Below are 22,670 nucleotides of genomic sequence, written 5' to 3'. Positions count from 1 at the left end.
AGGTGGTTGCCCGATATGGAGACAGAGAGGTCCAGGAAGGGGAGAGAGGTGTTAGAGATGGTCCAGGTAAACTTAAGGTTGGGGTGGAAGGTGTTAGTGAAGTGTATGAACTGTTCGAGCTCCTCGTGGGAGCACGAGGCGGCGCCGATACAGTCATCAATGTAACGGAGGAAGAGGTGGGGTTTAGGGCCGGTGTAGGTACGGAAGAGGGATTGTTCCACGTAACCTACAAAGAGGCAGGCGTAGCTTGGGCCCATGCGGGTACCCATGGCTACCCCCTTTGTCTGTAGGAAGTGGGAGGAATTGAAAGAGAAGTTGTTGAGTGTGAGGACGAGTTCGGCTAAGCGGATGAGGGTGTCAGTGGAGGGGGACTGGTCGGGCCTGCGGGACAGGAAGAAGCGGAGGGCCTTAAGGCCATCTGCATGGGGAATACAGGTGTAGAGGGACTGGACGTCCATGGTAAAGATGAGGTGTTGGGGACCGGGGAATTGGAAGTTCTGGAGGAGGTGGAGGGCGTGGGTGGTGTCACGGACATAGGTAGGGAGTTCCTGGACCAAGGGGGAGAAAATGGAGTCGAGATAGTTGGAGATCAGTTCGGTGGGGCAGGAGCAGGCGGAGACAATGGGTCGACCAGGGCATTCAGGTTTGTGGATTTTGGGAAGGAGATAGAAGCGGGCAGTGCGAGGTTGGGGAACGATGAGGTTGGAGGCCGTGGTTGGGAGGTCACCTGAGGTGATGAGGTTGTGGATGGTTTGGGAGATGATGGTTTGGTGCTCAGGGGTGGGGTCTTGATCAAGGGGGCGGTAGGAGGAGGTGTCGGAGAGTTGGCGTCGTCTCTACATGAATAGGTTTATTCACAGAATGAAACATTATAGATATATGCATCCTCTCATTTGAAAACCTGCAGTCAGCTAGCAACCTCAAATGGACAGGTAACTTATGAAACATATCTGAATTAATTTTTGTCACATTGGCCTTAAAGGTCATCATGCAAAGAATGATTTTCTTTAAACAAGATTCTCTCACACATACATCTATCTACTACACACACTTTTACTCACTTTTCAAAAAAAAAATTCAGTCATATGAAGTAGTGTTGCATATCCCTGAATACACCTAAGGTGGTGGTGAGCTGCCTTCAAGCCACTGCAGACCCTGTGCTGTTGGTAGACCCATAATGCCATCAGGGAGGATATTCAAAGATTTTGATCTAATAACATTGAAGGAATGGTAATATATTTCCATTGGTAAGGATGGTAAGTGTTTTGGAGGGAAACTTCCTGGTGGTGATGTTCCATGCATGCGCTGCTCTCATCCTTCTATATGGAACGGATGATGGGTTTGGAAGGTGTGAAGAATCTTTGGTGAATTTCTGCAGTGCATCTTGTAGATGGTACACTACCACCACTGCAATTGAGCGTCAGTGGAGGATAGAGTGGATGTTTGTAAGCATTGTGACAATCAAGTGGATTGCTTTGTCCTGGATTGTGTCAAGCTTTGAGTATTGTTGATGCTGCACTCATCCAGGCAAATAGGGAGTATTCCATCACACACCCGATTTGTGCCTTGTAGATGGTGAATAGGCTCTGAGAAATCAAAAGATGTGTTATTTACTGCAGATTCCTAGCCTATAACCTGCTTTTAGAGCCAATGTATTTATATGGCTAGTACAGTTCAGTTTCTGGTCAATGGTGACCTCCAGGATGTTGATAGTGGGGGATACAGTGATGGTGAGGCCATTGAATGTCAAGGGGGTGACGGTTAGATTGTCTCTTATTGGAGATGATGATTTCCTGGCCTGTGTGTGGTGCGAACGTTACTTGACACTTTTCAGCCCAAGCCTGGATATTGTCCAGGTCTTGCTGCATTTGGACATGGACTGCTTTATTATCTGAGGAGTAGGGACCTGGTGCTGAACATTGTTTGCTCATGATTGCACACTGCCTTATGCTGAAGAGAAGATCATTGAAGAAGCAGTTTAAGATAGTTAGGCCTAGGACGCTACCCTTAGGAACTCCTACAGTAAATGTCCTGGAGCTGAAGTGACTGACCTCCAACAATCACAACCATCTTCCTTTGAGCCAGATGAGATTCCCATTGATTCCAGTTTTGCTAGGGTTTCTTAATGCCACATTCAGTCAAGTGCAGCCTTGATGTTGAGAGCAAACACTCTCACCTCCCCTCTGGAGTTCAGCTCTTTTATCCACATTTGAACTAAGGCTATAATGAGGTCAGGAAAGAGGTGACCCAGGCAGAAACAAAATTGAGTATCAGTGAGCAATTTACTGCTGATTAGGTTCAGCTTGGTGGCACTGTTGACAATACCTTCCATCACTTTACTAATGATCGAGAGTAGTTTAATGGGGTTTTTAATGGTGGATTTGTTCTGCTTTTTGTGTAGACAACAAAATGGCAGATTTCCATATTGCCAGGTAGATGCCAGTGTTGTCGCCTTCATGGAACAGCTTGGCGAGGAGTGTAGCAAGTTCTGGATACAAGTCTTCAGAACTATTGCCAGAATGTCATCAGGGCCCACAGGCTTTGTAATATCTCGTGCCTCCAAATGTTTCTTGATAGTATGTGAAGAGATTTGAATTGGGCAGTGACGGGTGATTGTAATGCTAGAGACCTCTGGAGGAGACTGAGATGGATCATCTACTTGGCACTTCTGGCTGAAGATTATTGCAAATGTTTGAGTCTTTTTTTTTTTAAACTGACATGCTGGGTTTGCCTATCAATGAGGATGGGGATATTTGAGTAGCTTCCTCTTCCACTGGTTGCTTAATTGTCCACCACCAGTTATGACTGGATTTAGCAGGACTGCAGAACTTAGATTTGATCCGTTGGTGATGGAATCGCTTTGCTCTATCATTTGGTGCTGATGCTGTAAGGAACGCAGATAGTCTTGTTTTGTAGTTTCATCAGGTTGACATCTCTTTTTGTAGTATGCCTGCTGCTGCCCCGGCACACCCTCCAGCACTCTCCATTTAACCGAGGTTTATCCCATGGCTTTGTAGTACTGGTAGACTGGTGGAAAATGCTGGTCCATGAGGTTGCAATTATGTTGGAGTATAATTCTGCTGCTGTTCATGGCCACAACACCTCATGCATGCTCAATCAAGTTGCTAGATTTTAAGTCCATCCAATTTAGCACAGTGATAGTGCCACTCAACACAAGGTATTCTGAAAGTGAAGGTGGAACTTTGTCTCCACAAAGACTGTACAGTGGTCACTCTTACTGGCGAGGATAAGATCATTGATGTTTTTCCTTCTTGTTGATTCCCTCATCACTTGCTACAGACCCAGTCTAGCAGACAATATTCTTTAGGACTCAGCCAGCTCCATCAGTGATGCTGGTGCCAAGCCACTCCTGGTGGTGGACATTGAAATTCCCCATCCAGAGCACACCGTGTCCTCGCCACCCTCAGAGTTTCCTCCAAGTGCTGTTCAATATGGAAGAGCACTTATCGATTAGCCAAGGGAGGACAGTACAGGGCAATCAGCAGAAGGTTTCCTTGCCCATGTTTGACCTAGTGCCATAAAACTTTAAATTGTCTGCCGTCAGTGTTGACGTTTTCCAGGGCAACTCCCTCCTGACTGTATACCACTGAGCTGCCACCCCTGCTGGGCTCGTCCTGCCAGTGTGACAGGACATATCCAGGATGGTGATGGTGGTGTACAGAATGTTGTCAGTCCTTGCAAGAATTCTATGCTACTAGAAACAAAAAGATTTGTGAAATGCCAGAAAATAGTGGTAATAAAGAGGGTTTTGGGAAACTGGAACTCACTATCTGTAAGGGTTGTGAAGGTAGATAACATTTTAGTAGTATTTAGTTGTCCACTTGCGTTGCCAAGACATACAAGGTTACGGACCAAGGGCTGGATAATGGGATTAGAAGAGGTGGGTGGTTGTTTTTGACTGGTGCAGACTTAATGGGCCAAAAGGGCCTCTTTCCATGCAGTAGATCTCTAATAGTATGACTCTAAAACTGAAAGTAATACATTTTCTTACTAACTGAAACTAGAAGGTCTGAATGTAGAATACAATCATACGATCACAGAGCACAATAAATATGCTGAGTTACCGTGATTCCAAAGAATGAATTTTGGCTATTTCAATAACTACTACCAGCAACCAAAATTATGAAAATTTTGAAGGTTTTTGCATTTCAACTCACTTTGACAATTTGGATATATGCCATCTAAAACACCCTACTTCTGGAGCAAGAGAAGTGGTTTAAACCTGGTTAGTTTGCAGCTTTTGATCAGATTACTGCAGCAAAAAGCCTGTCAGCAGACCAAAGCAGTATTAAAAAGCTAAACACTTGGATGCAGTTTATTACAGAAAGAAGCCGCAAAGAAGTATTATTCAATGTGTGTTTAGGTTAAAAGAGTTAAACACTTAAAGCAAAAATTACAAGTTAAAATAATAGTCACCTTTTTAATGTAAAAAGTATATTTAATTTTTTTAAAACAAAAGCCAATGAACTGAAGAAATATTTTATAAAGGCAATTTCAAAAATACAAAATTCTGACTTAATTTTTCCAAGAAAGTTTTGCACAAAGTATCCAAATTAATATTTTACCTCCAAGAGCTTAAATGGTCTTTGTACTGTATTGTATCACTTTATATTTTCATTCAGGATCACAAAATTTGAAAAAATCAAATCTCTCACGTTTTGTTTCTCCCAATATGAATGCTCGGCCAGGTGTGGCCAATAATGAAAGTCCCACCTGCTCCAATGATGTGTAATAACATCTCTGAACAGGCTGATTGGAAAATGTTGACAATGAATTTGGTGCTGGCTCAATAAAGTTTCTCAAGACATTTGAATGTACTAAACTTATAAAATACATAATGAATGCTGTGTTGTTCAATTATTTTCACAGCACTGAGCTGTTTTGCCCTAGCATGTCAAACTTTCTACTGAATTAATCGTTTGTTTGACAGGTTTCAAAACATCTCAAATTATATACTTGTATCATGGTTGGGAAGACCCTAGTTTATGAAGTATTCGCACGAATCACAAGGCAAGTAACACCAATTTCATCAAGGAAACAGTACTGCTCATATGAGGGCTTTAACCTAATTATCCTCAATAATGACACTGGTGGGAAGATGGTTAGGAAAATTGAGAGAGTAGTTCTAGGGATTAGGAATTTCACTTGCATAGATAGATGATAAAAGTCTGGACTGTTTCTTTGGAGAAGCAGAAGTTGAGAGGAGATTTGACAGAGGTATTCAATAAAATGAGGAGTAAACCAGGAAAACTGTTTCTATTGGTGGAAGGATCAAGAACAAGGTAGCACAGATTTGAGGCTACTGGTAAAGAAGAGAAATGGCAATGTGAGGAAAAATCCTTTACGTGCAGCAAGTGGTTTGGATCTGGAATGCACTGAGAGGGAGTGTGGTGGAGACAGGTTCAATCAACTTACTCAAGAGGGAATTGAATTATCATTTGAAGAAGAAAGTTTGTAAAGAAGATGGGGAAATGGCTTAGTTTGAGAGTTGACACAAACCAAGCTGAATGGCCTCTTTTTGTGCTCTAACCACACGTGATTCTAACAGACTGTTCAACACAGAATCTCACAAAGAAACGTTGAGATGGGAAATATTTTTACATATGATATACATAAAATGTGATGGAGGAGAAACAGAAGACAAAAAGGAATAAAAGCAAGCACAAATGCACTGAAGTAGACAAAAAGAGGAACTGCTCAGAAAAATGAATTGAAATGACATTCACACTCATGAACAGTTTCCTTCTTTAACTTTACCGATCAGTAGACAAACATAGAAACCCACTTGTGCCATTTTATGCAGGAGGTCAAACAGAAAAAAGGTGTTGGAGTGGTGGGTAGGGCATGAAGGAAAGATTGAGAGATGGAGAGAGAGAGAGAGAAAGAGGGGGCGCAGGGTGAAGAACATGTGAGGAGAAGCAGCAGTCTAATGTCAAAATGGTAAGACAGAGAAATCAGAGTTCATAGGTTAGCAGCATAGTTTAGACACAGGGAAACTGATAAATCGTGATACAGAAGTCTCAAAAAATTAAAGCAAGAGTGAACTCATGCCATTAGCTGAAGACAAAAAGTTATTTATATGCTGGTATCATATATTCAGAATTAAAGACAGTGATAGAATGTAATTATATATTGATGAGTTTCATCAGATTATTGATGATAAGCTCAACAGACTGTTAATAGTGCAACGGATCCTTACAAATGCAAGGAAGTTTTGCAGTTTAACATCAAAACACATTTAAATAGTTATTGCATAAACATTATTGCTGCTCTTTCAAATTAGTAGTATAAATCAATTTCTTATAAACCTATTACCCTGTACATTAAAAATGCAACTCATTTGACAGCATTTATGAATTAACATGTAGCAACGCTCATCCCTCAGGATGTCTATTACATTGCAGACACGAACGACTAAGTATAAGATGATGCTTTTAGAAAAGGAAATGCAGAAAAGCAGTATTATTGCATTATTCTACGCAAAGCTTTATTATTACCATTCTAGTATTATATCAATTTGCACAATCACTTCATTATTCTCAGGTAAACTGTAAACAAGATTATTTGTGACTGGTGTTTCTCAGCAATGAATTTGGACTGATCAATTTTCAATATCATGCTTCCTTCTACCATCTCCTGAGCGGTCTAACCATTGTATGTACATTGGGACACGAATAATACTGGCAGCAGACTCAGTTCAGCAACATAGAACTTGTTTAGCCGTCCTTGTTGTTTGACATGAAGCTGTACAATAATCTTAAGGGTCAGAACAATCGCCATACATTTCTTTACAGTGCAAGCAGGGTATCTTCCTTCTCTTCAGTCCAGTGTTTCCCTGTTGATGATATGCTATGGAGCTTAATAAAGGACACTAATACATATTTTCTCTTATGGGAAATGTTTAGCCTACAAACCATTAAATCACAATGGATAAAAGATATGCTTCTACAATGAGACAACCTTAATAAAGTATCCCCAATATTTTGAATAAAGCATTAGTTGGACAGATGAAATGGCCAATCATATTTTGTTTAAAAGTAAACAACAGGCATATGGCTTTTCCCTCCTCCATATTGACAGTCAAATGTGGGCTCCACTGGGGAGATCTGACAATGGAAAAATATTGCAATGCCCCAAATATGCGTAGATAAAATTCATCAGTAACACATTCAGCTGTGGTGTTAGACCATAAAAATTCAACAAAATTAGGTCATAAATCCTGGATTAAATGTCAGTTGACTAGCAACATTCTTCACATCATATATTACTTAATTATCTTGCCAAAGAACTTTGTCAGAGTAACTAAGGTTGAAAGAAAATTAAAGACATATAGATTTAAATAAAATACACAAATGTCATTAGTAATTATCCACAATTTATTGAACATTAATGCCAAACTAATTTATAATAAATGTTTTTATCTACACAGTAAAAGTTTACAGAAAAATTAAAATGCCCCTCTCTTACAGAAAAATTGATATACCTGAAAATGTAGCTGGTGACTGCTGTAAAGTTCAGTTAGAGAAATGTGGACAATAAGATTAGATAGTATAAGTTTAAATAGTCCCCTAAACAGCTCTGCTTCATGTAATCTTGTAAGAAAGTTCTCAAAAATAAAACACATGTGGGATTGTAAGCAATGTTGTTTCTTTTTTGAGTTAGTGTCCCATGCCCAGAGGAAAAAACTAACGTAACAATGAAGATTTAATTATCCAGTCTTTGTAAAGTCCAAGTGGAGGCTCGGAGACCGCTTTGTAGAGCACCTGTGCTCGGTTCACGACAAATGACAAACCTTCCAGCCGCAAACCACTTCAACTCCCCCTCCCACACCCTGGACGACATGTCCATCCTGGACCTCCTCCAATGTCACAACGACGCCACCCAGAAACTGGAAGAGCAGCACCTCACATTCCGCCTCGGGAGCCAACAACCCAATGGTCTCAATGTGGACTTTACCAGCTTCAAAATCTCCCCACCCCCAGCCTCATCCCATGACCAACTCTCCCTCTCATCCCCACCTCCTTGACCTGTCCATCTTCTCTCCCACCTATCCGCTCCTCCCACCTCACTAACCAATCCCCACCACTGCCTACCTACACTCACCTATCGCCATCCCACCTACCTTCCCCAGCCTGACCCCCTCATCTCTCTATTTATTTGAGACCCCTTCCCCACCCCCATTTCTGAAGAAGGGTCCCAATCCGAAACGTCAGCTTTCCTGCTCCTCTGATGCTGCCTGGCCTGCTGTGTTCCTCCAGCTCCACACTGTGCTATCTCAGACTGCAGCATTGGCAGTTCTTACTATCTGAGTGAATTATTTTATGCCTGATATCAAGTATAACTGTTGACTCGGGTGACAACTGCTTCAATACCAAATGGACAATGGAGTTAGGGGTCAGCGCTATACTTCAAGCTGAGTTTGGGCTGATTTATCTCTTTGAAAGATATAATTAGGAAAATGTGTTGCTGCCTTCTTCGAAATTTTGGAAAAGCATCTCCTTGCTTTGCAGCTGCAAATAGTAACATACACTTAGCCAGTCAGTGAGAAATGGGAGAAAACAGCATTTTGTTTTGAGGATAAGGCGGTATTATTCAGGTTTCAGCACTGTTTTCCTTAATAACTACATGTCTACAACAACCTACTAATCTATCAAAGCTAAAAAGAGGTTACCAAAGTAAGGTCATGCAGCAAAAGTTACTTGTCTTGGCAGTTGGAAAATAGTGATACTCATATTGGAGAAAGCTAAGAGTTACGAAACAGTTACCAACCACTGCTTCAAGCTTCAGTGTATAGACAATGGTTATTAGTTCAGAAACAGGTATTAAGAAATGTAGATCGAACAACTGACATGAACAGAGAGCGATGCTCTGAAGTAATGCCACTCTGTAACCAAGTGCAGCTAAAAAAAACTGTATTTTGTAGTTTAATGTCTAATAACAATTTATTTTCCTTGCTAGATTTTATCTCCCTTGTTTTAATGATCAGCGCAATAAAGAGACCATCTTTCATTTTATTCACTTGACGCTTGTACTCCATGCATTTATAAATCCAGAATGATAGAATCCCTACAATGCAGAAAGAGGACATTCAACCCATTGGATCTGCATCGAACCTCCAAACAGCACCCCACCCAGACTCACCCTAACCCTGCTTCCCCCCCTAACCCCGCCCCCAACCCCACATTAACCATAGCTAACCAACCTACTTGCACATCCCAGGACACTACAGGGCAATTTACCATGGCCAATCCACTTAACCTGCACACCTTTGGACCGTGGAAGGAAACTGGAGCACCAAGGGGAAACCTGTACAGACACGGGGAGAACGTGCAAACTCCACACAGACAGTCACCTGAGGCTGGAATCGAGCTGGGTCCCTGGTGCTCTAAGCAGCAGTGCTAACCACTGAGCCACCATGCCATCCTCTTTGATCTACTCCAGAAGAAAACTAGCTGTTACTTCTAATTTAACAAGGTCAAGTAACAAGGGGCGGCATGGTGGCTCAGCGGTTAGCACTGCTGCCTCACAGCACCAGAGACCTGGGTTCGATTCCAGCCTCGGGTGACTGTCTGTGTGGAGTCTGCACGGGTTTCCTCCGGGTGCTCCGGTTTCCTCCCACAGTCCAAAGATGTGCAGGTTAGGTGGATTGGCCATGCTAAATTGCCCATAGGGATGTGTAGATTAGATGGGTTACAAGGGGATGGGTCTGGGTGGGATGCTCTGAGGTTCAGTGTGGACTTGTTGGGCCAAAGGGCCTGTTTCCACACTGTAGGGATTCTGTGAAGTACATAACATTAGATTGTTGTAATTAATTTGCTAATACTTTGGTTATTTTGAAATCAGACATTTAGTTGTCTAGTTGAAGCAAGGGTGGGGTGAGGAAAAACCTTTTCACTCAGCTAGTTAAGGTATGGAATGTACTGTTTGGAAGTGTGGTGGAGGAAGGTTCAATTGAATGATTATTTGGATAAAAATAAAAAAAGGGGGAAAAGGAAGGAGATTGGCAGGAGGTAATGATGTTCATTTAACAAGCTGATGGCAGACACAATGGGCCAAATGACATCCTCCTGCGCAGTAACAATTCTGTGATACAGTCTTCCTCTTAACTGCTGGGCTTGTAATTATCGCAGTGTTGCTCATCTCATGCAGCAGCTATCATGGAAGCATTGTACACTTACTATTTAAGGCTATTAATTCTAGTGTTCAGTAAAATACCATCACAGAATAATTAACTCTTGTAGCAACAGTGTCAATTTTATTATTTGTTCTGAGTGTAGGCACCACGCATTGCCATTCCTAAGTGCCCTCAAGAAGGTGGTCGTGAGCTGCCCTTCTTGAACTATTACAAATCACGGAGAGTAGGTGCACCCAGAGTGCTATTAAGAATGGAGCTCTTGGAGTTTGACCATACTAGTGAAGCAACAGCAATATTGTTCCATATCAGGAGGGAAATTTGCAGGTGGTTGTGTTCCTATACGTCTGCTATTCCTGTCCTTCTAGGTAGTTGAGGTCACAGGTTTGCAAGGTGCTGTCAAGAGAGCTGTGGTGAGTTACTGCAGTGCATGTTGTACATGCCACACACAGCACCACCATGTGTTAGTAGTGGAAGGAGTAAAAACTCTTAAGCAGTTAGAAACAGTTAAACAGATCAAACCAAATTGTACGAAAGAAGCCAAATTAAAAGGATGTTAGTCCATAAAGGGACTGTTGGAGATGGGGGATAGGGTGCCAATCTTATAAACTAAATTGCTGCGAATGATGTCAAGCTTGAGTATTACTGATGCACTCATCCACGCTAGTAAAGAGATTCCATTACATTCCTGATTTGTGCCTTGCACATGGCGGACAGGCGGGGAGAGCAGAGAAGAGTTACTCCCTGCAGAATTCCCAATCTTTAACCTACTCTTGTAACTGAACTGTATTAATATGTCCGGTCCAGTTCAGTGTATGGGCAGCAATAGCCCTCAGAATATTGATATAATGGGGGATTCAGTGATGGTAATGCCATTAAGTGTCATGGGGGATTAGATTCTCTCTGTTTTGAGAATGTCACTGCCTGTGAATGTTACTTGCAAATTTTCAGCCCAAACCTGAATGTTGTTCAAATCTTGCTGCATATGGGCACAAGTGGCATCAGTATTTCAGGAATCGCAAATGCGCTGACCATCATGAACATGATCACCTATCATCCCCACACTGACTGTATAATGGACGGAAGGTCATTGATGAAGCAGCTGAAGATGGTTTGGCCAAAAATACTACTCTGAAGATGATATCCTAGAACTGAGATGATTGACCTCTAACATCCACAACCATCTAAAACCATAGGTTTTGCCTTCTGCCAGTTAGCCAATCCTCAATCCATGCAAGTACCTTGCCCCAACACCACGGGCTCTTATTTTATTTAGCAGCCGCCTGTGCAGCACCTTGTCAATCCAAATACTGGAAATGCAAATAGATCATGCCCACTGGTTCTCCTTTGTCTAACTTGCCTGTTACCTTCTCAAAAGAATTCTAGCAGATTAGCTCTCAAGTCTCCGCTAGCTGATTAGATTAGCTGCCCAATCCAATTCTACTTTTCAGCACTAGGTCCATAGCTTTGCAAGTTACAGCACTTCAGATACAGTTTCAAATTCCTTGTAAATAAATTGAGGGTTTCCCTCCTCAACCTCTGAACTGCGCAGCAGATTCTAGGCATCAACCTCTCTCTGGATTTCTACTGACTCCAGTTTTGCAAAGGTTCCTTGATGCCATCAAATGCTGCCTTCATGTCACAGACAGTCTTTCTTACAATACCTCTGGGGTCATATTTGGCCTAAAGCTATAATGAGGTTAAAGTGGAGTGGCCTTAGTAGAACCAAAATGGAGCATAGACTAATAGGGCAGCAGTTAGCTGGGGTGAATTTGACCTCCTTTTAATGGACAGGATACTCTAGGAAATTTTACACACTGCTCAGTAGATTTCAATGGTGAGGCTATACCAGAATAGCTTGGCTACGGGTTGCAGTCTTCAGTACTTTTGTCATAATATCATCATCACGGCCCATTATCTTTCAAGTGTCCAGTGCCTCAAGTTGTTTCTTGATACCACCTAGAGTTTATTCAATTGACTGAAGACTGGCATCTGTGATGCTGGAGGCATCAGGTTAAGCTAGATCACCCACTCGGTAGTTCTGGCTGAAATTCAGCCGTCCCTCTTGCAATGAATGTGTTGCCCATACAGCCATCACAATATCCCATTAGCCACCCTGTCCCTAAACCTCCAACCCTAATCATACAATGAAAATGTAGCACAGCTTATCTGTTGGTTGTGGAGCCACTTGTAGAATCTGTCTCTCTCATGCTGCTTATGCTCGTTGACATGTAAATAGTCCTCAGTTGTAGCTTTACTGAGTTGACACCTCAACTTTTGGTTTGTCTGATGCTGCCCATCTGAACTCTTCATTGAACCAATGTTGATTCCATGGCTTGATGGTGATGGCAGAATGGGGATATACCAGACCATCAGTCACATAGTCATAGAGATGTACAGCACGGGAACAGAACTTTCAGTCCAACTAGTCATGCTGACCAGATATCCTAAATTAATCTAGTCCTATTTGTCAGCATTTGGCCCATATCCCTCTAAACCCTTCCTATTCATATTACCCATCCAGATGCCTTTTAAATGTTGTAATCGTACCAGCCTCTATCACTTCCTCTGGCACTTCATTCCATACACACACACACCCTCTGAGTGAAAAAGTTGCCCCATTGGTCCCTTTTAAATCTTTCCTCTCTCACCTTAAAACCTATGTCCTCTCGTTTTAGGCTCCCCTACCCTGGGAAAAAGATCTTGACTGTTCATCCTATCCACACCCATCACAATTGTTTAAACTTTTAAGGTCACTCCTCAGCGTCTGATGCTCCAGGGAAAATACCCCAGCCTATTCAGCCTCTCCCTATAGCTCAAACCCTCCAACCCGAGCAACATCCTTGTAAATCTTTTCTGAACCCTTCCAAGTTTCACAAGTTTCACAATATCTTTCCTACAGCAGGAGACCAGATTTGAACACAGTATTCCAAAATTGGCTTAACCAATGTCCCATGCATTCCTTTCATCCATACTCTCAGTTACTTCATCAAAAATGCGACTAGACTCATCAAGCATGATCACGTTATTACTAACACAGTTTTGAAAAAAAGTCATTTGATTTGAAACAGTAACTGTGTCGAATATTGTTGTATTTTGGAGAAGTGTCAGTTTGAGTTTCATAAAAAGTTCCTTTCTATCAGGCCTATGGAGTTTTCTCACGCTATTGTCCCAAATTCAGCTCATTAATTACCTACCATACCCCTATGTTCATCTTTCTCTGCCTTAACTAGTTGGATTCTACTACTCGCCATACACCGAAGAATTCACCACTGGGTATATTTTAGAATATACTGGCACCCTTCATATCCATGCCAACTTTAAAAGGCTCTTATGCCCTCAGACATGTACTGTCAATCCAGAATTACCCTGCTCAGTTCATGACATTTGCTCCAGATGTGGGAGAAAAAGGGAAACAGGCATTGCAGCAGGCTCCTGGACCTTCTGCTGGATAGGGTGGTGCACACCAGGAATGTTCTCTTCCTCCACAACTGGCAGAGGATACCATGCCATTAGATCCTGCCAACTTGATCTGAAATTGCCAGCTGGGTCATTGCGATCTCAATCATCTGAAGAAATACCTAACAGGCAATGAGGAAGGTCATTGACCTTCTGCGTTCCACCAGGGCAAATGCAACAATCTTCTCTCTGCTACATCACAGTTAATCCATTTCTGTTAATTCACCATGTCCCACCAAGGCTCACATTCAACAACTTTCACTACTGATTACAACTCTTCTCTCACTCACGTTCACCTTCCCTCACACCACTAACCTTGCATGGCCTCTCCACTGCATACTGACTCATTTGGAACAACTCACTACCTTCCCTCCCACCCCCAACAGCACCAGCACTAATAGCTGTGCCAGCAACTTTCATCTCACTCATTTCTTCCCTTTTCCTCATTCCAGGAGAAACAGCCACAATAGAGCAGAAAGAGCCAAGTGTTAGAGGGGATGTTCTGGAACACACCCAACTGTCCACTATTCGGTTCCTCACCTCCTTTGAGGAGCTGATACTGACGATAACCATCCGGAGTGGCAACTGAAAGACTGGCCTGACGGCACATTCTCATGCCCCCTCTTTGCTCTTCTCATTGCTTCTTAGGAGTCATGGTTAGCATGGTTGCCTCACAGCACCAGGGATCTGGGTTCGATTCCATCCTTGGGTTACTATCTGTATGGAGTTTGCACATTCTCCCTGTGCCCGTGTAGGTTTCCTCCGGGTGCTCCACATTCCTCCCACAGTCCAAAGATGTGCAGATTAGGTGGACTGGTCAGGCTAAATTGCCCATAGTGTCCAGGGATGTACAGACTAGGGAAATGCAGGGTTATAAAGTTAGGGTGTGGGTCTGGGTGAGATGTTCTTTGGAGGGTTGGTGTGGACTCGATGAGTCGAATGGCCTGCTTTCACACTGTAGGGGTTCTATGATTCTGTAAATAGGAACATGAGTAGGTATTCAGCACCCTGAGCCTACTCCACCATTCAACAGGATCATGGTTGATCCGGCATTTTTCTCATCCATGTTCCTGCCTTTTGCATCACCAACTGAAGACCTGCCTGCGAGACGCGATTTTCGTTCACTCTCTGAAGTTCAACTGGCTGAGCACTGAAATTCAGTCAGGGCCACTTACAATCATTTAGCTGTTTATTTTTAATTTTTTCCCGACATTTTGCAATTCTCCATGGGAACAGCTGGGATGGTCCAGCTCTCCAAACTGGGAACCTCGGTGTGAACAGCCAGAATGTTCCAGCTCTCTAAACTGGGAATCTCAGTATGAAGAGCTGGAATGGTCTGGCTCTTTAAACTGGGAATCTCTGTGTGACTAGCTGATGAGGTTACAGATTTTGGCTGAGTAAAATTCTGATGACTCAAAGCATCTTGTGGATGCCTAGTTTTGAGCTGCTTGATCCGTTCAAAATCTATCCTATTCAGCACACTAGTAATGCCATACAACACAACAGAGGTTATCCTAACATGAAGATAGAATTTTGTCTCCACAAGGACTGCATGATGGTAACTACAACCAATACTATTTTGGATGGATGTACCTGTGACATTATATTAGTTAGAATGCAAGAAAGTAACTTTTTCCCTCGTTAGTCCTCTCACCTCTTGCTATAGACCCCGGCTCTTTTTAGGGCTCACCCATTTCAGCCAGTATTGGTGCTACCAAATGACTCTTGATTGTAGACATTGAAGTCCCCAACCAGAAGATATTCTGTGTCTCAGCCATCATCAGTGCTTCCACTAAGTGGTGTATAACATGGAGGAGTACTGAACCTTCAGCTTGTGGGGAGGGCAGAGGCTGAGTGCGGCCCCAAAGGTGGAATCAGTTGGATACTTTCTTGTCCATGATACCATGAAATGGGAGACCAGTGCAAATCTTTAGAACTCCCAAGAGGACTCCTTTCCGACTGTACACCATTGTGCCACCACTTCTTTGAGTCTGTCTTGCCGTAGCCAAGATTGTGATGGTGATGTATAGTATGATCCTGTAACTATGTCGTTCCAAACTGTAGTTGGAGATAGCTCTCCCATTTTGGCACAAGACTTCAGATATTGCAAGGAGGACTTTTCATGGGGGCTGGATTTGCCATTTTCATTCCAGTAAAAACTAATATGTCAGGTGTCATTCCTTTTCTTAAGGTCTGTAGCAGTGCAGTACATCTGAGTGGCTTACTGTGTCTCTTCAGAAGACATTGTTTGGAGTCACCAGGGAAGGATGGCAAATTTTCTCCCCTAAAGGACATTATTGACAGCATTCTCTAGTTTATTTCTCAGGACAATACTGCTCACTCCCTCAGGGCAAAATTTAAACAAAGCTGGCAGTTAACAGTCAATTATCTTTAACTGGTACAGTAGCATTCTCTGTGGCACACATGCACCAAAACCAATCAGCACTCTTCTCCAGTACAGTATAAACATAGTTTTCCTTTACCTTGATAATTCTTGCATATTGTTCTGATTTGTCCAACATGAAAAACTGTGGGAAAAAATCTTTTCAGCAATACTCAACTTCAGATTTGTTAACTGGATTCCAACTCTACCAACAAACGTCTCCAGAAAACAGAATAGTGCAAGTGTATGGATTAGTAGTCCAGTAACATTATCATGATGCCACCACCTCTCCGTAGTCTGCTCATAAGATAAGGGTTACTCTTCATCAGATCAAGTATTCACTAGATTGCAAAGAGAACGAGCGTGCTGTTGGTGCACTTTTGGAACCTGGAGTTAAATCTAGTCTCTCGGAAGAACAGTCACAAAATCTAAAGCTAAATACATTTGATTAACTCAGAATTTCCAGCACTGCCTACTCTGAAATCAATGGTCTCATCAAAAAGATGATGAAAGAGAAAATGAATATTTGCATTTACAAAAAGACAAATTAACTTGCCAATATATCTCAAAAGAAAATATATAATTAAATTGTACTTGCACACAATTCTAATGATAATTATCCTGCTCAGCACTCTACAAGTGACTGGTAGAAAAATATCCAAGTAATTAATCACCTGATTTCTCAAATTTTCATTGCTACTGTTTAAAACATTTCCAGAATAAAGCTGTTCTACCTTAGATTGAATTTTCTTGCTCAAAACTGTCTATAGAAACAGTTAGACAAAATTCCCTCTAATTAATTTTGGAGTGCAAGGGTAAGTTGCTTAAGTCAGTGTCACTTGAAATTTTCAGCACAGTTGTGTATGTGCAATTCCTCAAAGGAGCTGACTTGTGCACAAATGCTTGATTAGATGAAAAATTGATTATAGGTTTAGGTATAGAATATGCTGGAGTGGAAATAAAAGATACAAACTCTTGGCTAATCAATAAACATCTAGAAAGCATTGCATCAGCTAAATAATCTTCTTTGGTTTTCTAACTTCCTGTGGTGCCACAGATTTTACCTTGTAAACCACTCCTGTTCCGATCAGGCCTACAGAAATATTGGAAAAGTACAAGAGGAGGAGGATCTGAAGCTAGTCATCAACATCAAAAATAGCAAGAGAAAGAACGATCCAGAAACCCTCAAGTGCCTAAAAGAAAGAAATAAATAAATAAAGGAGGACCCCGTGCTTCTGAAACAACATAAGAGGGGATGGTGTCAGCAGCTTCATAAACAGTGAGAGAAAGCAGGGTTAGCAGCTTCAATGCAAGCGAGCAGAGAAATAGCAACTTCAGAAAGAGGAGTGTGGATCTGCATGAGAAGGGCACCAGGGGATAAAGCTGGTGGCAAGCCTATTTCTATCCATTAGAACCAACATGAACCATCATAGGAAAACAGGCGGCTGATTGGTGGGTATTTCTTCCATGTCACTTTTGATTGGCCAAGAGGTTTAAATCAGGAGACGTAATTGCATTTGAAGAGTACGGTTAACAAATTCAATTTTAAAACATTAACATCCAAATTAACTAAATAAATAGAATAGATGTAGCTTAGCAGGCAATGTGTTGCAGCTGTTGCACGAGTGCGCTGTGGATGCCAATACAAACAACAGTGACTACATCCAAAGTGTTGGCTGCTCAAGAAAATTTGGTTCAGATTTGATAAGCTGGAGTATGAGCTGTAGATGCTATGGCACAGCAGGAAGGGCAAGGGGTACTCGGACACAGTTTCAGGAGGCAATCACTGGTTAGCACTGCTGCCTCACAGCACCAGGGACCTGGGTTCAATTCCACCCACGTTTGACTGCCTGTGTGGAATATGCAATTTTCCCTGTGTCTGCATGGGGTTTCCTTCGGACACTCCAGTCTCCTCCCACAGTTCAAAGATATGCAAATTGAGTAAATTGACCATTCCAAATTGTCCATAGTGTCTGGGGATGTACAGGCTAGGTGGGTAATGAGTGATGGAGAATTGGACCAAGGTATCATGGAAGCAATAGTCCCTGCAGAATGCTGACAGTAGAGGGGGCAGGAAAAATGTGTTTGGTTAGGAATCCTGCTTGAGTTGGTGAAAATGGCAGAGAATGATCCTTTGAATGAGAAGACTACAAGGTGGAAAATAAAGGCAAGGGGAACCTTTTTGTTGTTCTGGGAAGGAGGGGAAGAGCACTGTGAGGGCAAAGAGCCAGGAGATGGGTCAGACATGGCTGAACTTCCTGTCTACCAGTGGTGGGAACAGGGGTGGGGGGCAGGGGAGGGGGCATCCCCGGTTGAGGAAAAAGGTTGTGGAGTCAGCTCGGCCAATGGTAACATTATCTGAACAGATGCGACTGAGATGGAGAAACTGACAGAATAGAATGCAGCAGAAATTAAGACAGATGAACTGACAGCACAAACAGAAATAAATGACCCTTTGTCACAAAATGTTAACTGCTTCTCTTTTTACAGGTGCTGCTAGACCTGCTGAGTTTCTCCACCAGTTTGCTTTCATTTCAGATTTCCACAGTTCTTTTATTTTATTATATTTACATTATTAAATTCCATTTAAATGCATGGCAAATCAACTAATTTTATTGTCACTTTCAACTCCTTCCTTTACAAGTTCTAGCCTCTTTATGGAATGCACCTGCTTTCCATTCTTACTTCGTTGAGTGCTTTGACCATGAAGTTGCAAGCAACCCCAAGGGGTACCCTATCTATTCTTTCCAAGACACAACTCTTTTGCTCATTTTTATTTCAAATTTCCCACTTGTTACATTTACACATTTTTGTTTGTGGATCTATGTGCTTATTTCATAGAACTGTACAACACAGTATACATTCATTCCAACATATGAGGCAGATCTTCAAGGCAGCTATCCAAATACTCCCACTCCTCTGCTAGTTTCCATAGCCCTGTATTTTCCCTCCTTTTTAATGAATTTAAATTTATTTTTGAATGTCACACTTCAAATCTATTTCTACCACTCTAACCGAAAATGCCTTCAGACACTTTCTCTGTTCAAAGCAGAATAACTCCAGCTTCTATAGTTGTCCCAATAACTTAAGTCCTTCATACTTGGTATGCTTCTAGTAAAGTGCGAATACACCCTTTCCAAATGCACTTTTAAAAAGGAAAAAGGTGATATCCAGAATTCGGCATGAATGGTGCAGGATCTTGCGGTCTTGATACCACAATTGTGGGCCCACATCCATTCAGATCCAGAAAGTGTGGCGTGCCTAAATGGACTCCAAAGAAGCCCACACTGATGGCTCCACTGAGAACTGTAAAGAATGAATGTAAGCTGATAGCCCAGCATTTAGACCAATTTTACATGGATTTTTTAGGCCTGTTCCTAGCAAGCATATCTGAAGTACAACTTTTAAAACATAGGGAGCACTAAGACAACACTACCAACCCTCGTATTTGATCACCAGCTCCATGACAGGTGGGAAATGTTGGTGGTGAGTAGGCAGTACCTCAAATAGAATACTGAAAATGATTAACCATTTTCCTATCATTGATCTGAGGACATTGCTCAAGGGGCCTAATTTCAACTCGACGTCAAAGGGTGCTTGGACTCCTGGCGATATGCAGCGAAGTCTCTCGAGTCAAGTTATTGCTGGACTCACATTGCAGCCGAGAGAGAATAAATCCCTGCTGCAGAAAATGGAAATGGTATGGTCACAGTTTTAAAAGCAGTTGGCAGTGGTATTTCAGCTTCTCCACCGACCACAATTCAATGGACAGCATTTCAGATGAGGGCTAACATGTGATTTGTAACAGCTTAGCAAAATGTCCTTGCTTTCGCACTCTATTCCTTTATTTACTGAGCCATATTTTATCGCGGTCAATCAAGTAACCTCTCACAGAAACATTACTAGCTTTAGGGCTTTTATCTGTGCAAAAAATTACATGAAGCAGAGTAAATTTGACTAAAACTCACAGTCTGGATTGAATTATGAATAAAATTAGGTTTTGTTTTGCCATAAATGAAGTGCTGTGTTGTCACAGAGTCTGATTTTAAAAAAAATTACCAGAATCAAATGCTTTTCATAAAGAATAATTAATGACTTATATCCAGGATTCAATTCAAAAGTGAATATTACAACAACAGCAATAGTAAAATAACTAACTTTTAACAAATGTGCATTACGTTAGCTCTAAACCTTTCCTAAAAAGGTAACTCACCATTGTCCTTATTGCTATTTTCTTCAATGGTCATTTGCTCTGCAAGCTCAGACAGAGACTCATCAATTGTTTGGCTGCCACGCAAGGTCAGAGAAAGCCGGCGCTTGAACTTTTTCATCTTTTCCATAAAATACTTTATTCATAAGAACCTGAAAAAAACATATTATTTTCAGTTATCAGCAGCTCATTTAATTCCATCAGTTAAAAAATTGAAGGAAGTGCAGCAGAATTCAGTTTCACTTCAATAAAGCAGATAGAACCTTACCAGAATTTCTCTACTTTAAATACTAACTGAAACAAAAAAAAACTTACCTATTGTCATTGTTATCTAAATTTATGAGGCATTTTCATAGCACTGAAGTTCAAACAAAAAATTACAGAAATTGGAAACATCTTTCTCCAGAGGGCATGTCAACCCATAAAATACTGGCTAAATCCAAGGTGCGGGCTGTTTTCACACCTTTATCTCATTCTAGCCAAAACTGCCAGGAACAGGAATGAGGTGTGGAATCCTGGAATCTGGTCCTGCCTGTCATTTTTAGAGCATTTTCATTTCTATTCCAACCTAGATGGTGACATGGTACTCTGACCTTTCATCTCAGTTGATGCTCGAGTCCAGTATTTGGATGAGATTTCAAACTAAGGATACCCCCACATCCAGTATATTCCTTCTTTAGTAGATGTAAAAGATCACTGTGGCACCATCTGAAGAGTCAGATGGTTCTCAGGATTCTGCCTGATATTCGTCTTTCAAACCACTCCACCACAGATTATCTAATCATTGCCTCATTGTTTTTGTTGTGCATAAACTGACTACTGTATCTCCTTGTAGAGTAATAGTAACAACAGATCAAAAGCACTTTTTTGAATGGTGAACTTTTTTGGGGACCCAAATGGCAAAATATGAAGACAGGTTCATTGTTATTTTACAGTGAAAGAAGTAAAGCTTTGTTCAATTAACATCATGAAAGCAGGGAGCAACATGCTTCCCATTTAGGTTTTCACATCTGGAACAGATCTTCAGCTCTGTGCAGACATAGTAAGAACCACAGATGCTGGAGTCAGAGTTAACACAAAGTGGAGCTGGAGGAACACAGCAGGCCAGGCAGCATCAGAGGAGCAGGAAAGTTGATGTTTCAGGTCAGGACCCTTCTTCAGAAATGGGGAGGGGGAAGGGAGCTCAGAAATAAATAGAGACAGGAGGGGTGGGGCTGGGGAAGGTAGGTGGGATGGTGATAGGTGACTGCAGGTAGGGAGTGGTGGGGATTGGTCAGTGGGATGGGAGGGGCAGATAGTTGGGAAAGAAGATGGACAGTTTGTGTCAGGTCAAGGAGGCCGGAATGAGGGGGAGGGTTAGTCGTGGTATGAGGCTGGGGATGGGGACATTATGAAACTGGTAAAATCCACGTTTAGGCCATTGGGCTGTAGGCTCCTGAGGTGGAATATGTGGTGCTGCTCCTCCAGTTTGCGAGTGGCGTCATTGTTACACTGGAGGAGGCCTAGTTTAAAAGCAGACCAGAAGGGTTGATAAGCATGAGTAAACATACACTTAGGATCATGTTTCTGTTCTCCTCATTTACCACAAATGCCACACTGAACACACTGCACTTGCACCTGAGCAAAGCAATATAAAACTGGTTTCAAACTGATCTTTAATGGTTAAGAACTGTATTATGCCATTAATTTACTCAATGTCCAGTCTTCACTTTCATGTCAGTCAATATATAAAGTTTGGCTTGTTTATGCCAGTCAGTTAGACTATAAAGTTAATAACTGCCATCTAATTTAGACAGAACTCTAAATTTGAGGTATTTAAGACATTTCAAAGGGATTAACAACTGTGAAGGCAGATCCTGCTCATGTTGTGATTCAGGCTTTTCTTAGGGACTCCCACTAAAATCATTCAGAAACATCAGCAGACCAGCACTTACCAATCCAACACAAGCTGACTTTATTGGGTTAGCACACATTTACGAGTCTTGTTACGACAAGACTCAGGGTAATGCATTTCAATTTTTATAGTTCCCAATGACAGCCCTAAATGTTTAAGCTCCCACATGAGCAGGGATAAACAGGTTCCCCATTTTTGTTTCATTCACTCTCTCTGTTGGTTGCAACAAGGTTAACTTCAGATAGATCTCTTGCCTTGAGTATATCTTTTTCCCAGACCCCAATTAACCTGTGTTTTAAAAGGAGAAATACTAAAAACAATACATGCCCCTTATTTCTAATCCTTGGATAAGTCCAAAAAGATAGAACTTAAAAATGAACAGATTTACAGAGCAGTTTCTGAATGGTTTGTGGAGAGTGGATAGCTTAACATTGTTGTTGTAAGTGAAGGTTACTAGTATAAGAAATAACAAGGTGTAGAGCTGGATGAACGCAGCAGGCCAAGCAGCATCAGGGGAGCAGGAAGGCTGACGTTTTCTTCAGACCCTTCTGAAGAACGGTCTAGGCCCAAA

The 22,670-nt window shown here is 41.8% G+C and overlaps 1 protein-coding gene across 1 annotated transcript in view; it reads right to left on the bottom strand.

The window, feature by feature from the left end:
* LOC109925683 (cyclin-dependent kinase 17) overlaps window positions 1-22,670 on the bottom strand; it is a 168,786-nt gene that overhangs the window by 113,271 nt on the left and 32,845 nt on the right. Inside the window, exons 4-5 of the mRNA XM_048610554.1 lie at window positions 20,209-20,357; window positions 19,210-19,301 (exon numbers count right to left, since the gene is read on the bottom strand). Of these exons, the coding sequence (XP_048466511.1) occupies window positions 19,210-19,301; window positions 20,209-20,335 (219 nt within the window). The 5' untranslated portion in view covers window positions 20,336-20,357. The remainder of the gene's footprint in view (window positions 1-19,209; window positions 19,302-20,208; window positions 20,358-22,670) is intronic.

The sequence above is a fragment of the Rhincodon typus genome, chromosome 22 (genome assembly GCF_021869965.1).
Source record: "Rhincodon typus isolate 14 chromosome 22, sRhiTyp1.1, whole genome shotgun sequence".
Taxonomy (NCBI): Eukaryota; Metazoa; Chordata; class Chondrichthyes; order Orectolobiformes; family Rhincodontidae; genus Rhincodon; species Rhincodon typus.
The sequence above is the reverse complement of the archived record's forward strand: the minus strand, read 5'-3'. Positions and strand labels throughout refer to the sequence as shown.